The sequence below is a fragment of the Gadus chalcogrammus genome, chromosome 4 (genome assembly GCF_026213295.1).
Source record: "Gadus chalcogrammus isolate NIFS_2021 chromosome 4, NIFS_Gcha_1.0, whole genome shotgun sequence".
NCBI classification, from domain to species: Eukaryota; Metazoa; Chordata; class Actinopteri; order Gadiformes; family Gadidae; genus Gadus; species Gadus chalcogrammus.
The window spans coordinates 30,241,267-30,254,812 of NC_079415.1; the positions used below are offsets into that span (position 1 = coordinate 30,241,267).

The 13,546-nt window shown below is 46.2% G+C and overlaps 1 protein-coding gene across 1 annotated transcript in view; it reads left to right on the plus strand.

Moving 5' to 3' along the window:
* Positions 1–1,522: 1,522 nt before the first annotated feature.
* Positions 1,523–13,546, plus strand: part of LOC130381135 (protein-tyrosine kinase 2-beta-like) — a 20,066-nt gene continuing 8,042 nt past the window's right edge. The window contains exons 1-18 of the mRNA XM_056588584.1: positions 1,523–1,757; positions 2,083–2,504; positions 3,282–3,460; positions 3,637–3,724; positions 4,580–4,659; positions 4,775–4,837; positions 5,098–5,152; positions 5,793–5,933; positions 6,380–6,454; positions 7,369–7,470; positions 8,090–8,207; positions 8,581–8,617; positions 8,926–8,963; positions 9,309–9,353; positions 9,642–9,739; positions 10,576–10,657; positions 11,747–11,847; positions 12,843–12,958. Of these exons, the coding sequence (XP_056444559.1) occupies positions 2,283–2,504; positions 3,282–3,460; positions 3,637–3,724; positions 4,580–4,659; positions 4,775–4,837; positions 5,098–5,152; positions 5,793–5,933; positions 6,380–6,454; positions 7,369–7,470; positions 8,090–8,207; positions 8,581–8,617; positions 8,926–8,963; positions 9,309–9,353; positions 9,642–9,739; positions 10,576–10,657; positions 11,747–11,847; positions 12,843–12,958 (1,640 nt within the window). The 5' untranslated portion in view covers positions 1,523–1,757; positions 2,083–2,282. The remainder of the gene's footprint in view (positions 1,758–2,082; positions 2,505–3,281; positions 3,461–3,636; positions 3,725–4,579; positions 4,660–4,774; positions 4,838–5,097; positions 5,153–5,792; positions 5,934–6,379; positions 6,455–7,368; positions 7,471–8,089; positions 8,208–8,580; positions 8,618–8,925; positions 8,964–9,308; positions 9,354–9,641; positions 9,740–10,575; positions 10,658–11,746; positions 11,848–12,842; positions 12,959–13,546) is intronic.

Sequence of the window (13,546 nt, forward strand, 5' to 3'; positions counted from 1 at the left end):
GAATCCGCTGACCGAAACCGTAAACTTCTGAAACCACCCTCGGAGGTGGTTTCAAATCTACCCGGTTTCGTTTTGGATTCGTGTGGACGCCTGAAACCGACTGAAACCGTAAACCATGACGTCATCGCCCCACCCCTCGACCCTCTAGCCAATTACCGTTAAGCCTGCGGAGTCTCAGAACTCACAACAACAAAGATGATGGCGGACTACAGGTTTGTAATCGTTCTGCAGCAGATCATGTCCCTTGTTGGGTTGCTAAGCCATTATTTATTGAGACTGTTGACTGACTGTTTGTTTGTGTTGTAAGTGGTTGGGGGGGGCAGCCTTTATGCGCATGCTCGTTTCTTCTTATTATTTAATTTTCTTCTGGATTTCTGTAGCAGAAGCAGCGCCCCTTATGGGCCTGGCATGTGTACTACAGCGTTTCTACAGATCTACCCCGTTTCGCTTGACTCCGTCTTTACGGAGATACTCCGAAACCGGATGGATCGAAACCGGAACGGTTTCGCCAGTTTCGGCTTTGTGTGGACGGGGCCTTAAATAGATAGATTTATCCCCCACCAGAATTACTTTAGGCTCTCCACCAGGTCATTTATATACAGCCCTTTATATAGTTCATATACCCCGGGGGCTGAGCCCCCCCAAAAGTCAGAACCTAGAACCGCCCCTGCTAATAAATAGCATCAATATCATATCCCAGTTACCTGGTCGTTGTTGGAGCCTAGTAAAGCTGTCTAGGTGCGTGGGGCAGAAAAAACTGCCACAGCAAGCCAAGGAAGCAAAAACACACCTAGGAACTATTAATAAGACGTGTGTTACATGTGCATGCATGTGACATTTTTCAAGAACAGCAGCGTGCAAACCTACGTGTTTTGGGACAGCAGACCCATTTGTGGTTAGGGTTTGATGTGCGTCTAGCATATCTATTCCGACCCCAGGAAACCAGACAGCTAGTGTACGTATCTAAGCGAATATGTGCACGAGACATTTCTTATAATAAACCTTACTTTATGGATCTTAAATCGATTGAAAGAGTTCGGATCCCTTGTCATATCTTATAAACTGTGCTCCTTAGAAATGTATGTTGCAACTGAAGCATGCGTTACCCAGTTGCCTGAAGACTCATTACACAGCAGGATGTTAATATATATATATTAACATTAGATATATTATATCTATATCGATTTGGCGAGGGTATGATATCAGCCTTGAGGGCACGTTATCAATTCATTATAATTGATTCGTAGATTAATAATATTAATTTACATTCATGCATAGCAATCAGGCACCTTCTCGGCTTAAAGAGAACTTTCAGAGTTGTGGGCCCTACAAGTATTCAGCCATGGACAATAGTTTCAATGTTCAGAAACTTTATTTTGATGTGTATAGAGGCCTGAACGATTGGTGGGTGCGATTGGTGATGGGGTGATGACGGGGGACGGGGGGGGGGCGGTGGGGGCGGTGGCCTGCCTGACCAGGCCCCTTTCATCAGTCCCGTCGGTTTCTTTCTGTAAGCCTCTCCGCTCTCGACTTCCTCATTCGCACCCGTGCGTTGCTTCCTCTTTCACTCGTTGGCATGACTCTTCCTCAAAAGGTGACAGCGGCGGCAGAAACAGCAACGCAAAGAAAAGTACTTTCTGGAAGCAGAACCTAAACCTTACCAGAAACCCAACCCGGAAAAGAAGCAACGACGGATAGAGAGGTTAAAGCTACGGCCTTTTTCGATGTGCTGTCCTGCCGAGACGAGAGTAGAGGAGGTGAGTTCTACGAGTATGCTTGGTGAATGACGAGGAACTTCTTGCTTAATCACAAACTCACCGATACAATGAGACCTTCTCTCTTTATATTCTCGAAACCCGTAGCCATTTATGAGTGGGGTGTCTGCTTAAAGTGTGTGTTTGTGTGTGTGTGTGTGTGTGTGTGTGTGTGTGTGTGTGTGTGTGTGTGTGTGTGTGTGTGTGTGTGTGTGTGTGTGTGTGTGTGTGTGTGTGTGTGTGTGTGTGTGTGGGTGTGTTTGAGTGTGTGTGTGTGTGTGTGTGGGTGTGTGTGTGTGCTTATGCGTGTGTGTCTGTACGTCTATAGTTCATGGCTGGGATCGTGCGGCAATTGTGTGTATTTCTCCGATGTGTGCGAATGTAGGGTATGTGTGTGGGTGCACCTGCACACGGGTGGGTGGGTGTGATAAAGACACCGAAATAGCAAGAAAGTGAGAGAAAGAGAGAGAGAGAGAGTTGGAGAGTGCGTGTGTATGTGTGTATGCGCCTGTGTGTGTGCTATCCACCATGTCAGGAGACTCGGGCACCCTATCCTGGAAGAGCACCTCCTCGGCCACCAGCCGGTCCAACTCCCTGGAAGGCTCCCCAGTCGGCAGTGCCCCCCCACACAGGGACGGAGGCCTGGCCCCCTTAACCCCCAAGATCGTCAAAGTGTGCTTCTTCGGCCAAGGGTCCAACCTGGGATCCAACTTCAAGCTGGTGCGCTGCGAAGAGGGGTGGACCATCAGGGTAAACAATCTTAAGTGTGGCGTCTATGGAGACGATTATTCTAAGTTTAAAGTTTCCCATCCCAATGACGACCCCTATTTTAGGAGCCTAAGGACATTAGAATATTAGTTATTGAGTTGGTGGTAAGGTTTCTTTTTGGTCATTTTTTTAGTAATTACTCTTGAAATTATGGGGAGACATTGTTGTTACTGAAACTGCCACATTGTTTCTCATGTTGGACGTGGGAAAACAACGTTTTCATTAGCCTTCATTACTGTATAGTTGCGTTGATTCTGGGTTTTACGGTAGTACTACAACAATACGGTTCTTCAATCTACGGTACGAATACTATGGCGAACAAGTCCTACAGGTGGTAGGTTGGAGGATGTGAAGTTAAAAATAACTCGGAACATAAGACATTGCCACACTTTATTGTTTCATTGGGTTGTCTTCAGCTCTTACGCTACAGACAGTCTGGAGGGTAACTTAGACACTAATAGTAAACATGTGTATTGCTTTACAAATGGTTGAATTTAGGTATAATTCTTCATCAGTTCCACTTCAACTCTACAGCTTTCTATAGTGTTTGCTAACGTCACCGGACTCGAGCATGGTCAGTTCTGTGGCCCTCAAATAAACCATAGATTAACGATAAACATAAACTATATAGCTCTATAAATTAATCTCCGGTTTACAACTCGTCTGGCAGGTGTGTATAAATGCAAAAAGAAAAAGAAAAGTGCCTCACACTAACTTCGACTCCCCCCTGGCCCACGGGCCGTGTCCCCACCGTCACAGTCCATCATCAGCGCGGTGCTGAACAGCGGCTGCGTGGGGCCGGACATCAGGTACCCGCTGTGCTACGGGCTGCTGCTCCGCCACCTCAAGTCCGCCGCGGAGCACTGGCTGCACCCGGGCCTCAGCATCCCCGAGCTCATGCACAGCTACGAGCGGCAGCACCTGGAAGCCGAGTGGAGGTCAGAGTCGATCTGTGTTGTCGTCATTGTTTGTGTTGGGTGGATTTTGTAAGGGTTGTGAATTGGACCCCGTTGATTTGATTGATTTGGTTTCGGTTTTTGTTTTGTGGTTGTGGGCCATATCAGGTCAAACGGTCTCTGAATTGTGTGTAACTTTTTGATCGCTTTCTCTACAGATACGATTTGAGAATAAGATACATCCCTCAAGACTTCCTTGAGAAATTCAAGGAAGACAGATCATCAATGCTCTACCTTTACCAGCAGGTGTGTTTGTGTGTGTGTGTGTGTGTGTGTGTGTGTGTGTGTGTGTGTGTGTGTGTGTGTGTGTGTGTGTGTGTGTGTGTGTGTGTGTGTGTGTGTGTGTGTGTGTGGGTGTGTGTGTGTGTGTGTGTGTGTGTACATATATGATATAGATTATCTTTATAATAAAGGCTCTGTTTCATTAGCAAGAAAACTATGTTGTTGTGATTGCAACAAAGCTGAGAGTCCACACATGATAATCAAAGGTGTATAATAATATATTTATTCAAATGATACATGAATATAACAAGCCATCTGTATAATCAGAGGTGAGGGTAGCGTATGGATGAGTGGGAAGTGTGCTCTGTGGGGATGTGGGAATAAACACCTCACAAGACGAAAAGGAGCCAAACCACAAGAGGAACCAAAACCCCCCAAAAACTATTTGTGCGGCAAGAGCAAAACTAAAAATTCTGTGCTGTGTTCTGCCCCTCAACCCACCTCCCACCTCCCACCTAGCACATAGCAACCTCCCTCCGTAGCCCCCAAAGTCACTCCCCCAAAGCCACTCCCCCAAAGCCACTCTCCCAAATCCACTCTACCAAATCCACTCTCTTAAAGCCATTCCCCCAAAATGCAAGCTTTAGCACTGGGTCTGCCAATAGCCTTGCGGAAGACTCCGGTCATTCGCAGTGAGTGCTAGTGCGCACAGGTAGCCAGGTTGCTAGGTAGACAGACATTTAGTCCGACCAATCACAGGGCTGCAACCGCCTTAGACACACCTGGCGCCGGTCACCGTCGCGGCATCACAATAAGCATCAAAGTTGGAGAATGTAAAAGGTTTAAATGTTTGAGTGGGTGTTCCTATTTTCCCCACAGGTGCGCAGCGACTACATGCATCACTATGCCACCAAAGTCAGCGATGGCATGGCACTGCAGCTAGGCTGCCTGGAAATAAGGTGGGTGCTGTTCAACCACACGTTGCCGACACCCTACGTCGCCCACACCGAGATGAACAAGACAAATACCACAGACCACGTATGATGTTAGGCTTGTTTCACTGTGTGTACACAGACGCTTCTGCAAAGACCTGAGCCTCAACGCACTTGAGAAGAAATCGAATATTGAACTTTTAGAGTAAGTATCTGTACACAATTGTGTATCTTCCTAACATGCAATATGTGTTCTTAACATGCAATGTGTGTTCTTAATATGCAATATGTGGTCTTAATATGTGTATCTTCTTAACATGCAATAACGTGCCTTATTCAAAATTTCATTATTCTCTGTGTATTGCCTGTGTACAGCAACTTTGTTACAAGGCAATCAATGTTACATTATGTTGAATATATATGATGTACACAGTTTTTTTTATAACCTCTACTTCATTCAACAAGGAAAGACATTGGGCTGGACGTGTTCTTCCCCAGAGAATTGATTGTCAGCATGAAGGTATATAATAATAATAATAATAATAATTATAATAATAATAATAATATTATCATTCAACCACAATTTATATACAATCCATTTATCTATTTGTGTTGCTAATAAGTATTATAACTTGGGTATTATCATATATCGTTATTGACAATGTATCTGCCTTCCCATAAATGAGAATGTCTCTCATCACATAGTCAGATTGTTATGAGAACCAGGCCCTGTTTAAAATACCTTACCTTATAAAAACGTATAAATGTGTGTTTGCATACGTGTGTGTGTGTGTTTGCATATGTATGTTTTTTTATGTTTATGTGCACCTGTGTGTGTGTGTGTGTGTTTGTGTGTGTGTGCTTATGTGCACCTCTGTTTGTGTGTTTTTATGTTTATGTGAACCTCTGTGTGTGTGTGTGTGTGTGTGTGTGTGTGTGTGTGTGTGTGTGTGTGTGTGTGTGTGTGTGTGTGTGTGTGTGTGTGTGTGTGTGTTGTGTTATGTGACCTGTGTGTGTGTGTGTGTGTGTGTGTGTGTGTGTGTGTGTGTTTGTGTTTATGTGAACCTCTGTGTGTGCGTGTGTGCGTGTGTGCGTGCGTGCGTGCGTGTGTGTGTTTGTGCGTATCTGCCCCTACATACGGGTGTGTACGTGTCCTCCAGCCCAAGCAGCTTCGTAAGATGATCCAGCAGACCTTCCAGGGCTACTACACCCTGACGGAGGAACTCTGCATCGCACGCTTCTTCACCACACTGGCTCAGTGCTACTCCTTCACCCAGGAGAGCTTCCCGTGCCAGCTGGTGGTGAGTCCGCACGTGTCTATGAGGAGGACATCTTTGTTTGCTCTTTCACGTTTTCTTATTTAGAATATATTGGTATCAAGTGAGAAAAAAATGTGATTTGGCGTTAAAGGTGACACATTATACCACCAGGTGTGAGTGCGATTAGCCATTTCAAGCCGCCCTTCTGACATCGCAAGTGGGTGTGTCCACCTAGATGTATGACGGATAGATGAGCAACGTATGCTACAGATTTTCAAAACGGCTTGTAATGGCTAATCATACTCACACCTTTAACAGATATCCATTTTTGATGACACCATTGTGTGTGTGTGTGTGTGTGTGTGTGTGTGTGTGTGTGTGTGTGTGTGTGTGTGTGTGTGTGTGTGTGTGTGTGTGTGTGTGTGTGTGTGTGTGTGTGTGTGTGTGTGTGTGTGTGTGTGTGCGCGCACGCGCGTGCGCATCTACAGCAAGGTTGGAGTCTTTCAATTGAACTGGTGATCAGCCCAGACGGCATCAGCCAAAGAGCAGACAAGGAGTCACTGGTGAGCCATCACTTTCCCAGCATAAATGAGCTAACAATGCTAGCTCACTGGTGAGCCATCACTCTCCCAGTGCAAGCGGGCTAACAATGCTAGCTCACTGGTGAGCCATCACTCCCCCAGTAAAGGTATATGAACAAGTGATGCAAAACGCAGATGCTGCACTTAAATCCCATAAGCATTGAGTCACACACTGTGTGACCAGAGCTGTGACGATGGGAACAACACAACTCATACTGTAGAGGAAATGTCACTGTTCCATGTTTTATGCGTTTTCTTTGAACCCTTTGGTCAACTCATGTCGTTCGAATTCAACTTTCATGCATGCAAATAGCTTTAAAATAGAGGAAGTTAGACCTATTTCTGCCTGTTCCATTTTTGTTCAAAAACAACATACTACTAATAGAGTTCAACTCAAACAATGCCCAATGCTTACCTAAAGTTACATTTCCATGACGGAATAAGTGCCAGCGATTTTAAGTGCCAGTGACTCCAAATCGTCTATCTCTTGTTTTAAACGTCTCTGTATGTCTTCTATGACCTTCAACATAGTAAGCGATGCTATTTTATGATTGTCACTAAAAAAACAACAGCGTGATAGAGAACTAACAGGTGTCATATCGTATGGTTTTGCAAGTTTCACGCCAACCGCTTTGTGAACTTTTTACTCTGCTCCGACCTCCCGTCTGTAAGGTTTGCCACATGTAAAGTTTGCGTGGGCCATCACCATGGAGATATAATGCCCCCTTCCGCCCATAACTCTTCGCCAAAAATTAATTAATTTGAAATCATAGTTTTTCGAATTTGTTGCTGAAACAGTGGGCTCAATTACGCTTCAAGCAACCTCTCTTGTCGACGCCTGGGCTTTCCTCCCCTGTCTCTCTGGAACACGGCGTGTGTTTGTCCCCTCTCCACAGCCCGTCCTGCTGGCCAGCTTCGGCCAGGTCCGCAGCATCCAATGCTCCAAGGAGAGCGACGGCCGCGCCATGTTGAACGTCCACATGGAGGGTGCCGGCCAGGTACCGCCCCCCCCCCCTCACCTGGCTCTACGACCGTCCCAGGAGGGTCATCCTCAAGCCGTAGTGGGTGGGGCTGTGTTAGAGCAGGATGGGCAACGGTAGGGGGCAGGTTAGGTCAAGTTGGGTTAGGTTGGGTCAAGTAAGGTTAGGTCAAAATAGGTTAGGGTTGAGTTAGGTTAGTAAAAGTAAGGTTAGGTCGTTTAAGATCAAGTTAGGTTAGGTGAGGTTAGTTCAAGTTAAGTGAGGTCAGATTAGGTTAGGCTAGGTTATATTATGTTGGTTAACATAAGATTAATAATAATAATAATAATACATTTAATTTAGAGGCGCCTTTCAAGACACCCAAGGTCACCTTACAGAGCATATAGTCATCATACATTTTTTAAAAAACAAGACATTGTGGAAAAAATAAATAAATAAATAAATAAATAAACATAAGCAATAAGAAAGAAATAAAACATTATTAGGATTAGGATAGAATAAGTCAAATGAGGTTAAATTAGGTGATGTTATGGTTGCAGTTTCCCCATAACCACATCCTTGAACGCTCTTATGAAGAAAGACCTTCATGCAGACAGACAGACAGACAGACAGACCTTCTCTGCTCCTCCCCCTCCAGCCCCTGTCAGTCAACATCTCTTCCATGGCCATGGCTGAAAACATGGCCGACATCATCGACGGCTACTGGCGCCTACAGACTAACTCAGAACACTCCCTCATCGTCAGGCCCAACAAAGGTCCACACCTCCCACCTCACTCACTCCTCTGTTCCCCACCCACACCTCCCACCTCACTCACTCCTCTGTTCCCCACCCACTCCTCTCTACCTCACTCTCCCTTCTGTACGGGGATTTTATTATCTGCGGTTTACTGCCGAGTCGACCCTTTATCAAAAGCGACTTATTGTTGTTTCTTTATGAAGGACGATAGTGTTGTCTTGTGAGGACAAAGTCAATCAAGTCGTCCTTTTTCAACTGTGGATTCTTAGTTCAATCTTTCAGGGTGTGTCCTTGTCCGTGCTGAATTTCGGTTCAATGTTGTCACCATTACACTATTACGCGGGTCAATGAGGACAGCTCGTGATAACTCTTCTTTTCACGGTCATAACAGGAAGAGAAACATTCGCACTGCCTGACATCCCTAAGGGGTGAGTGTGCACTTGCACCCGTGTTTGTGTGTGTGTGCACCGGTGTGTGTGTGTGTGGTAGATGTGGTAGATGTCTGAGATGTGTGGCGCCAAGTTGTACCTGTGGCTTTGTACGATGAGGTGTGTGATCTGAAAGAGCGTGTGTTCTTAACCGTTGCTTTCTTGTACGTGCGAACGCCTGACGACCGTCACACCAACACACAAGAATATAAAGTAGAATTAGCTAAAGTACACACATTTTGTGTACTTTGTAAATTGACATCAATACGACTATTTATAGCCAACAAATCTCCCTCTCTTTCTCTCAGTGAATCTCCAGTTCGGCCTTGTACAGACAATCGAGTCGGTAAGTGTTTCTGATTGAAGTTTATTAGAGTTCAACGCCCAGGTCTGACTTCAGTTCGAGGGAACGCTCCCGCTGCAAAAGCACAAAACATCTCTATAATTGTAATCCCTCAAGACCCTTGGTTCAAGGAAGTGTGGGTGGATAAAGCACCGTGTGTCCCTGATCTGTTGATTTATGTTTCAAATGTTCCAGTGTTGTAAAGAGAAAGAGCAGAAAAGAGCGGTAGAGAGTACTATTTTGAATCTAAAAATCCCCAAATAATTCTCCACCATTGAGACACTATTGCCTGTTAATCCGTTGGATAAATAAATGTGCTTTGTCATATGGTTGTGTTTTCCCCTCCAGGTTCTGATATCTATGATGAGATTCCTGATGAAGCAAGGTCTCGGGGTGAGCTATCAGCTGAAACATGACTTGACTCTACTGTACAGCTACTTCCCTATTAAAAAAGGGGGAAGCATTAGTTATTTATTTTGGGTCACAATAATTAATAATAATAATAATAATTTAAATATTAAATTATTGCAATTACAATTGTGTGTGTGTGTGTGTGTGTGTGTGTGTGTGTGTGTGTGTGTGTGTGTGTGTGTGTGTGTGTGTGTGTGTGTGTGTGTGTGTGTGTGTGTGTGTGTGTGTGTGTGTGTGTGTGTGTGTGTTCATGCATGTGTGTGTGGTCAGACCGTAAACAGAGTCTGGACAGAGATGACATCGTTCTTGGGCGAATACTTGGCGAGGGTTTCTTTGGAGAGGTGCATGATGGGATTTATAAAGACCCTGTAAGTTCTCACTTCCTGCTTCCGACTATAGCTCAATTGAATTCATTATCTGTGGTTTGAGATCCATTAAGGATACTGTGAAAGTTATGGAATCCATTGCCATTTCGACAGTAGCAATAAGAATAAAGCAATCAGAATATAGCAATTAGAATGTTAACCACAGCAGTTGGGCCGTAACAAGAAATGACCGCCATAGGCCTAACTGCAACAGTATTTTTGCAAACTATAAACATAAATATATCTTGATGTTATGGATCACAAGATAGGTTGGACTCACGTGTGTGTGTGTCTGTGTGTGTGTGTCTGTGTCTGTGTGTATGTGTGTGTGCGTATATGTGTGTATGTGTGTCTGTGTCTGTGTGTATCTGCGTGGGTTTGTGTGTGTGTGTGTGTGCGTGTGTGTATATGTGTGTCTGTGTGTGTGTGTGTGTGTGTGTGTGTGTGTGTGTGTGTGTGTGTCTGTGTGTGTGTGTGTGTGTGTGTGTGTGTGTGTGTGTGTGTGTGTGTGTGTGTCTGTGTCTGTGTCTGTGTCTGTGTGTGTGTGTCTGTGTCTGTGTCTGTGTCTGTGTCTGTGTCTGTGTCTGTGTCTGTGTCTGTGTCTGTGTCTGTGTGTGTGTGTGTGTGTGTGTGTGTGTGTGTGTCTGTGTCTGTGTCTGTGTCTGTGTCTGTGTCTGTGTCTGTGTCTGTGTCTGTCTGTGTGTGTGTGTGTGTGTCTGTGTCTGTGTCTGTGTCTGTGTCTGTGTCTGTGTCTGTGTCTGTGTCTGTGTCTGTGTCTGTGTGTGTGTGTGTGTGTGTGTGTGTGTGTGTGTGTGCGTGTTAATACATTTTGCCTTTAGACAGGGGAGAGGATACGAGTGGCGGTAAAAACATGCAAGGACTGCTCGGCTGACGTGAAAGAGAAGTTCCTCAGTGAAGCCGGTAAGTGGACATCACACAACAGACGTCATAGGATGCCTCATCACAACACAGACAGACTGCTGCATAATATTCAACCAGGCCCTGTTTGGGAAATAAATCAACCAAACAACGCATCACTGATGTTTAACCAGCACTCATGACACTGGATGAACTCTATTCATGACATCGCCGTGACCCGCCCCCCCCTTTCTGGTCGTCGTCAACAATAAACCTTGCCGGTCCCTCCTCAATGAAAGTGTCTCTTGACGAAGTCGACCGAAAATGAGAGGTCGGCGATGACGATGTGTCTGTCTGACTGCAATACGTGGTTAGACAGTTTTGACAACCCCCCCCTCCCCTTTGCTGAGCTGTATTTATTTATATTTGTCTGGGTGTGGGTTCCTACCGCTCTATTAACAGAAGGGTGAGCATGTAGAGTACTGTGTGTGTGTATGTACGTGCATCTGTGGCCCAAGCAGGGCCGGCGATCGGCATAGGCGAGCTAGGCGAGCGCCTAGGGCGACAAATGCGTTGGGGGCGCCCTCTGGTGGCGCCCTTAATTAAAAAATATATCAATTAAAATATACGACGCGAACGGAGAAGCGAGGGGGCGCGTGAGCAATTGTCAGGGCGGCCCGAAACCGTCAGCGTAGCACCCCCCCCCCCCCCCCCGCTCGCAAGACCTGTCCAGGGCGCAAGTTGATTTCGAGTCGCCTAGGGCTCCGAAACGTCCAGCGCCGGCCCTGGGCCCAAGCACTGACGCACGTACCTTTCCACTGCAGTGGAAAGCACCGTTCAATTGTTTTATCTTTTTATTTGTTGAAATGCGTTGTGTGTTAGTAATTAATAATAATAAGTAATGAGTACTCAACATAATATTCTTATCAGTATTCTTATTGGTACTGTATTATTAGAACTCTTAGTAGAACTCTTATTTGTATTATTTGTAGTGTGGTTATTATTTCAGTAAAAGGTTGTTTTTAGCCCGGTCTGTGAATATGATCAAAAGGCATTCTATCTACACTACAATGATCTCTCTCTCTCTCTCTCTCTCTCTCTCTCTCTCTCTCTCTCTCTCTCTCTCTCTCTCTCTCTCTCTCTCTCTCTCAGTGCTGATGAAGACCCTGAACCACCAGCACATCGTGCGTCTGGTGGGGGTGATCGAGTGGGACCCCGTCTGGATCGTCATGGAGCTGTACGAGCACGGGGAGGTGGGTCCTGCTGTGTCTCCATGGCAACGGGGGGGCTACGGGGCGACCGCACCCCGTCCAATAGCCTCGCCTGTCGTTCGGTAGCGCGCAGGTCTTGTGACATCGTAGTCAGAAAAGGATGCATTTCATGCGTGGGTTTGCCTGTGTGTGTTTCTATGTATGTTTTTGCATGGGGATTATATATGCTTGGGTGTGGGGGCATGTCGCTTATGCTGTTGTTAGCTTTTCTTCGCGCACGCGTCGTACAGAAGAGCATTTTCTTCACAGGGTGAACTTGAAATACTTCAGCAATAAGCCAGAGAGGTCGTGTGCCAGACAAGACGCTGCGCCTATTACCTAGCTACGACCCCTAGTGGTACTAAAAGCACTGTAATTCAAGGCCTCTACAAGTGCCTTATTGCTTTTATTAAACAGTTAAGGAAACTGTTGCCATAGGCAACCTGGTAAGATTGCCCCAAATAAACACACAGCAGAATAAAATGCGGTCATTCATCGAAAACGATTACGAATACGAGCGATAAATCTTCTGGCAGGCAGTATAGTTCTTCAAGACGGCAAAACAGTTGCCAAGAAGCACAGACCAGCGTACTTTGGGGCATTAACAGTAGCAATGATTTGTTATGCGGTAGAGTGCGGAACGGGGCGCATTTTTCGGTCCGAGCCCGGCCCGCGTTCGACAGAGAAGTAACCGAGCCCGACCCGACCCCGACCGCCGCATTTCTAATTATTTGTCCATACCCGACCCCGCCCGTCGGCTCCCTTCGGGTACCGTTGGATCCCGACGGGCTCAGGTCGAGTTTCTATGCTCTATTATGCGGTCACAGGTGTGTGTTTATAGTGTTGAACAAGCGGCTTTGAGCCAATCAAAATCAAGGCCCGGGTCTCTACCCATAACATCTGAATAACCCACGTTGATACCACTGCAATATTGAATGAGAATATAAGTTATGTTTCTATTTGTGTGTGGTGTTTTCCTCGGTGGGGCGGGGTCACAGCTGGGCTCCTACCTGGTGCAGCATCAGCGCAGCCTCACCCCAGCCACCCTCAGCCTGTACTGCGTCCAGGTGTGCAAGGCCATGGCCTACCTGGAGGGGCTCAACATGGTGCACAGGTAACACACACACACGTACACGCACACGCGCACACACCACACACACACACGCACAAAAGGCACACACACACACGCATCTGCACAAGGCCATGGCCTACCTGGAGGGGCTCAACATGGTGCACAGGTAACACACACACACACGTACACGCACACGCGCACACACACCACACACACACACACACGCGCATCTACACAAGGCCATTGCCTACCTGGAGGGGCTCAACATGGTGCACAGGTAACGCACACACACACACACACGCGCACACACCACACACACGTACACGCACACGCGCACACACCACACACACGCACACGCGCACACACCACATACACACACGCACGCACGCATGCACACACGCACACACACACACACATACACAAGGAGCTCAACATGGTGCACCGGTAACACAATTGCACGCGCACACACCCAAGTACACAAGGCCATGAGGTTTAGCATGGCTGTTTACCGATAGCCAATATTAATTTAATCTATCTTATCAATATGTTAACATGAATGCTGCCTCATTGATATAAATCTACGTGGAATATATCACATTAAAGCCCTATAACAGGAAAAACGCCATATTG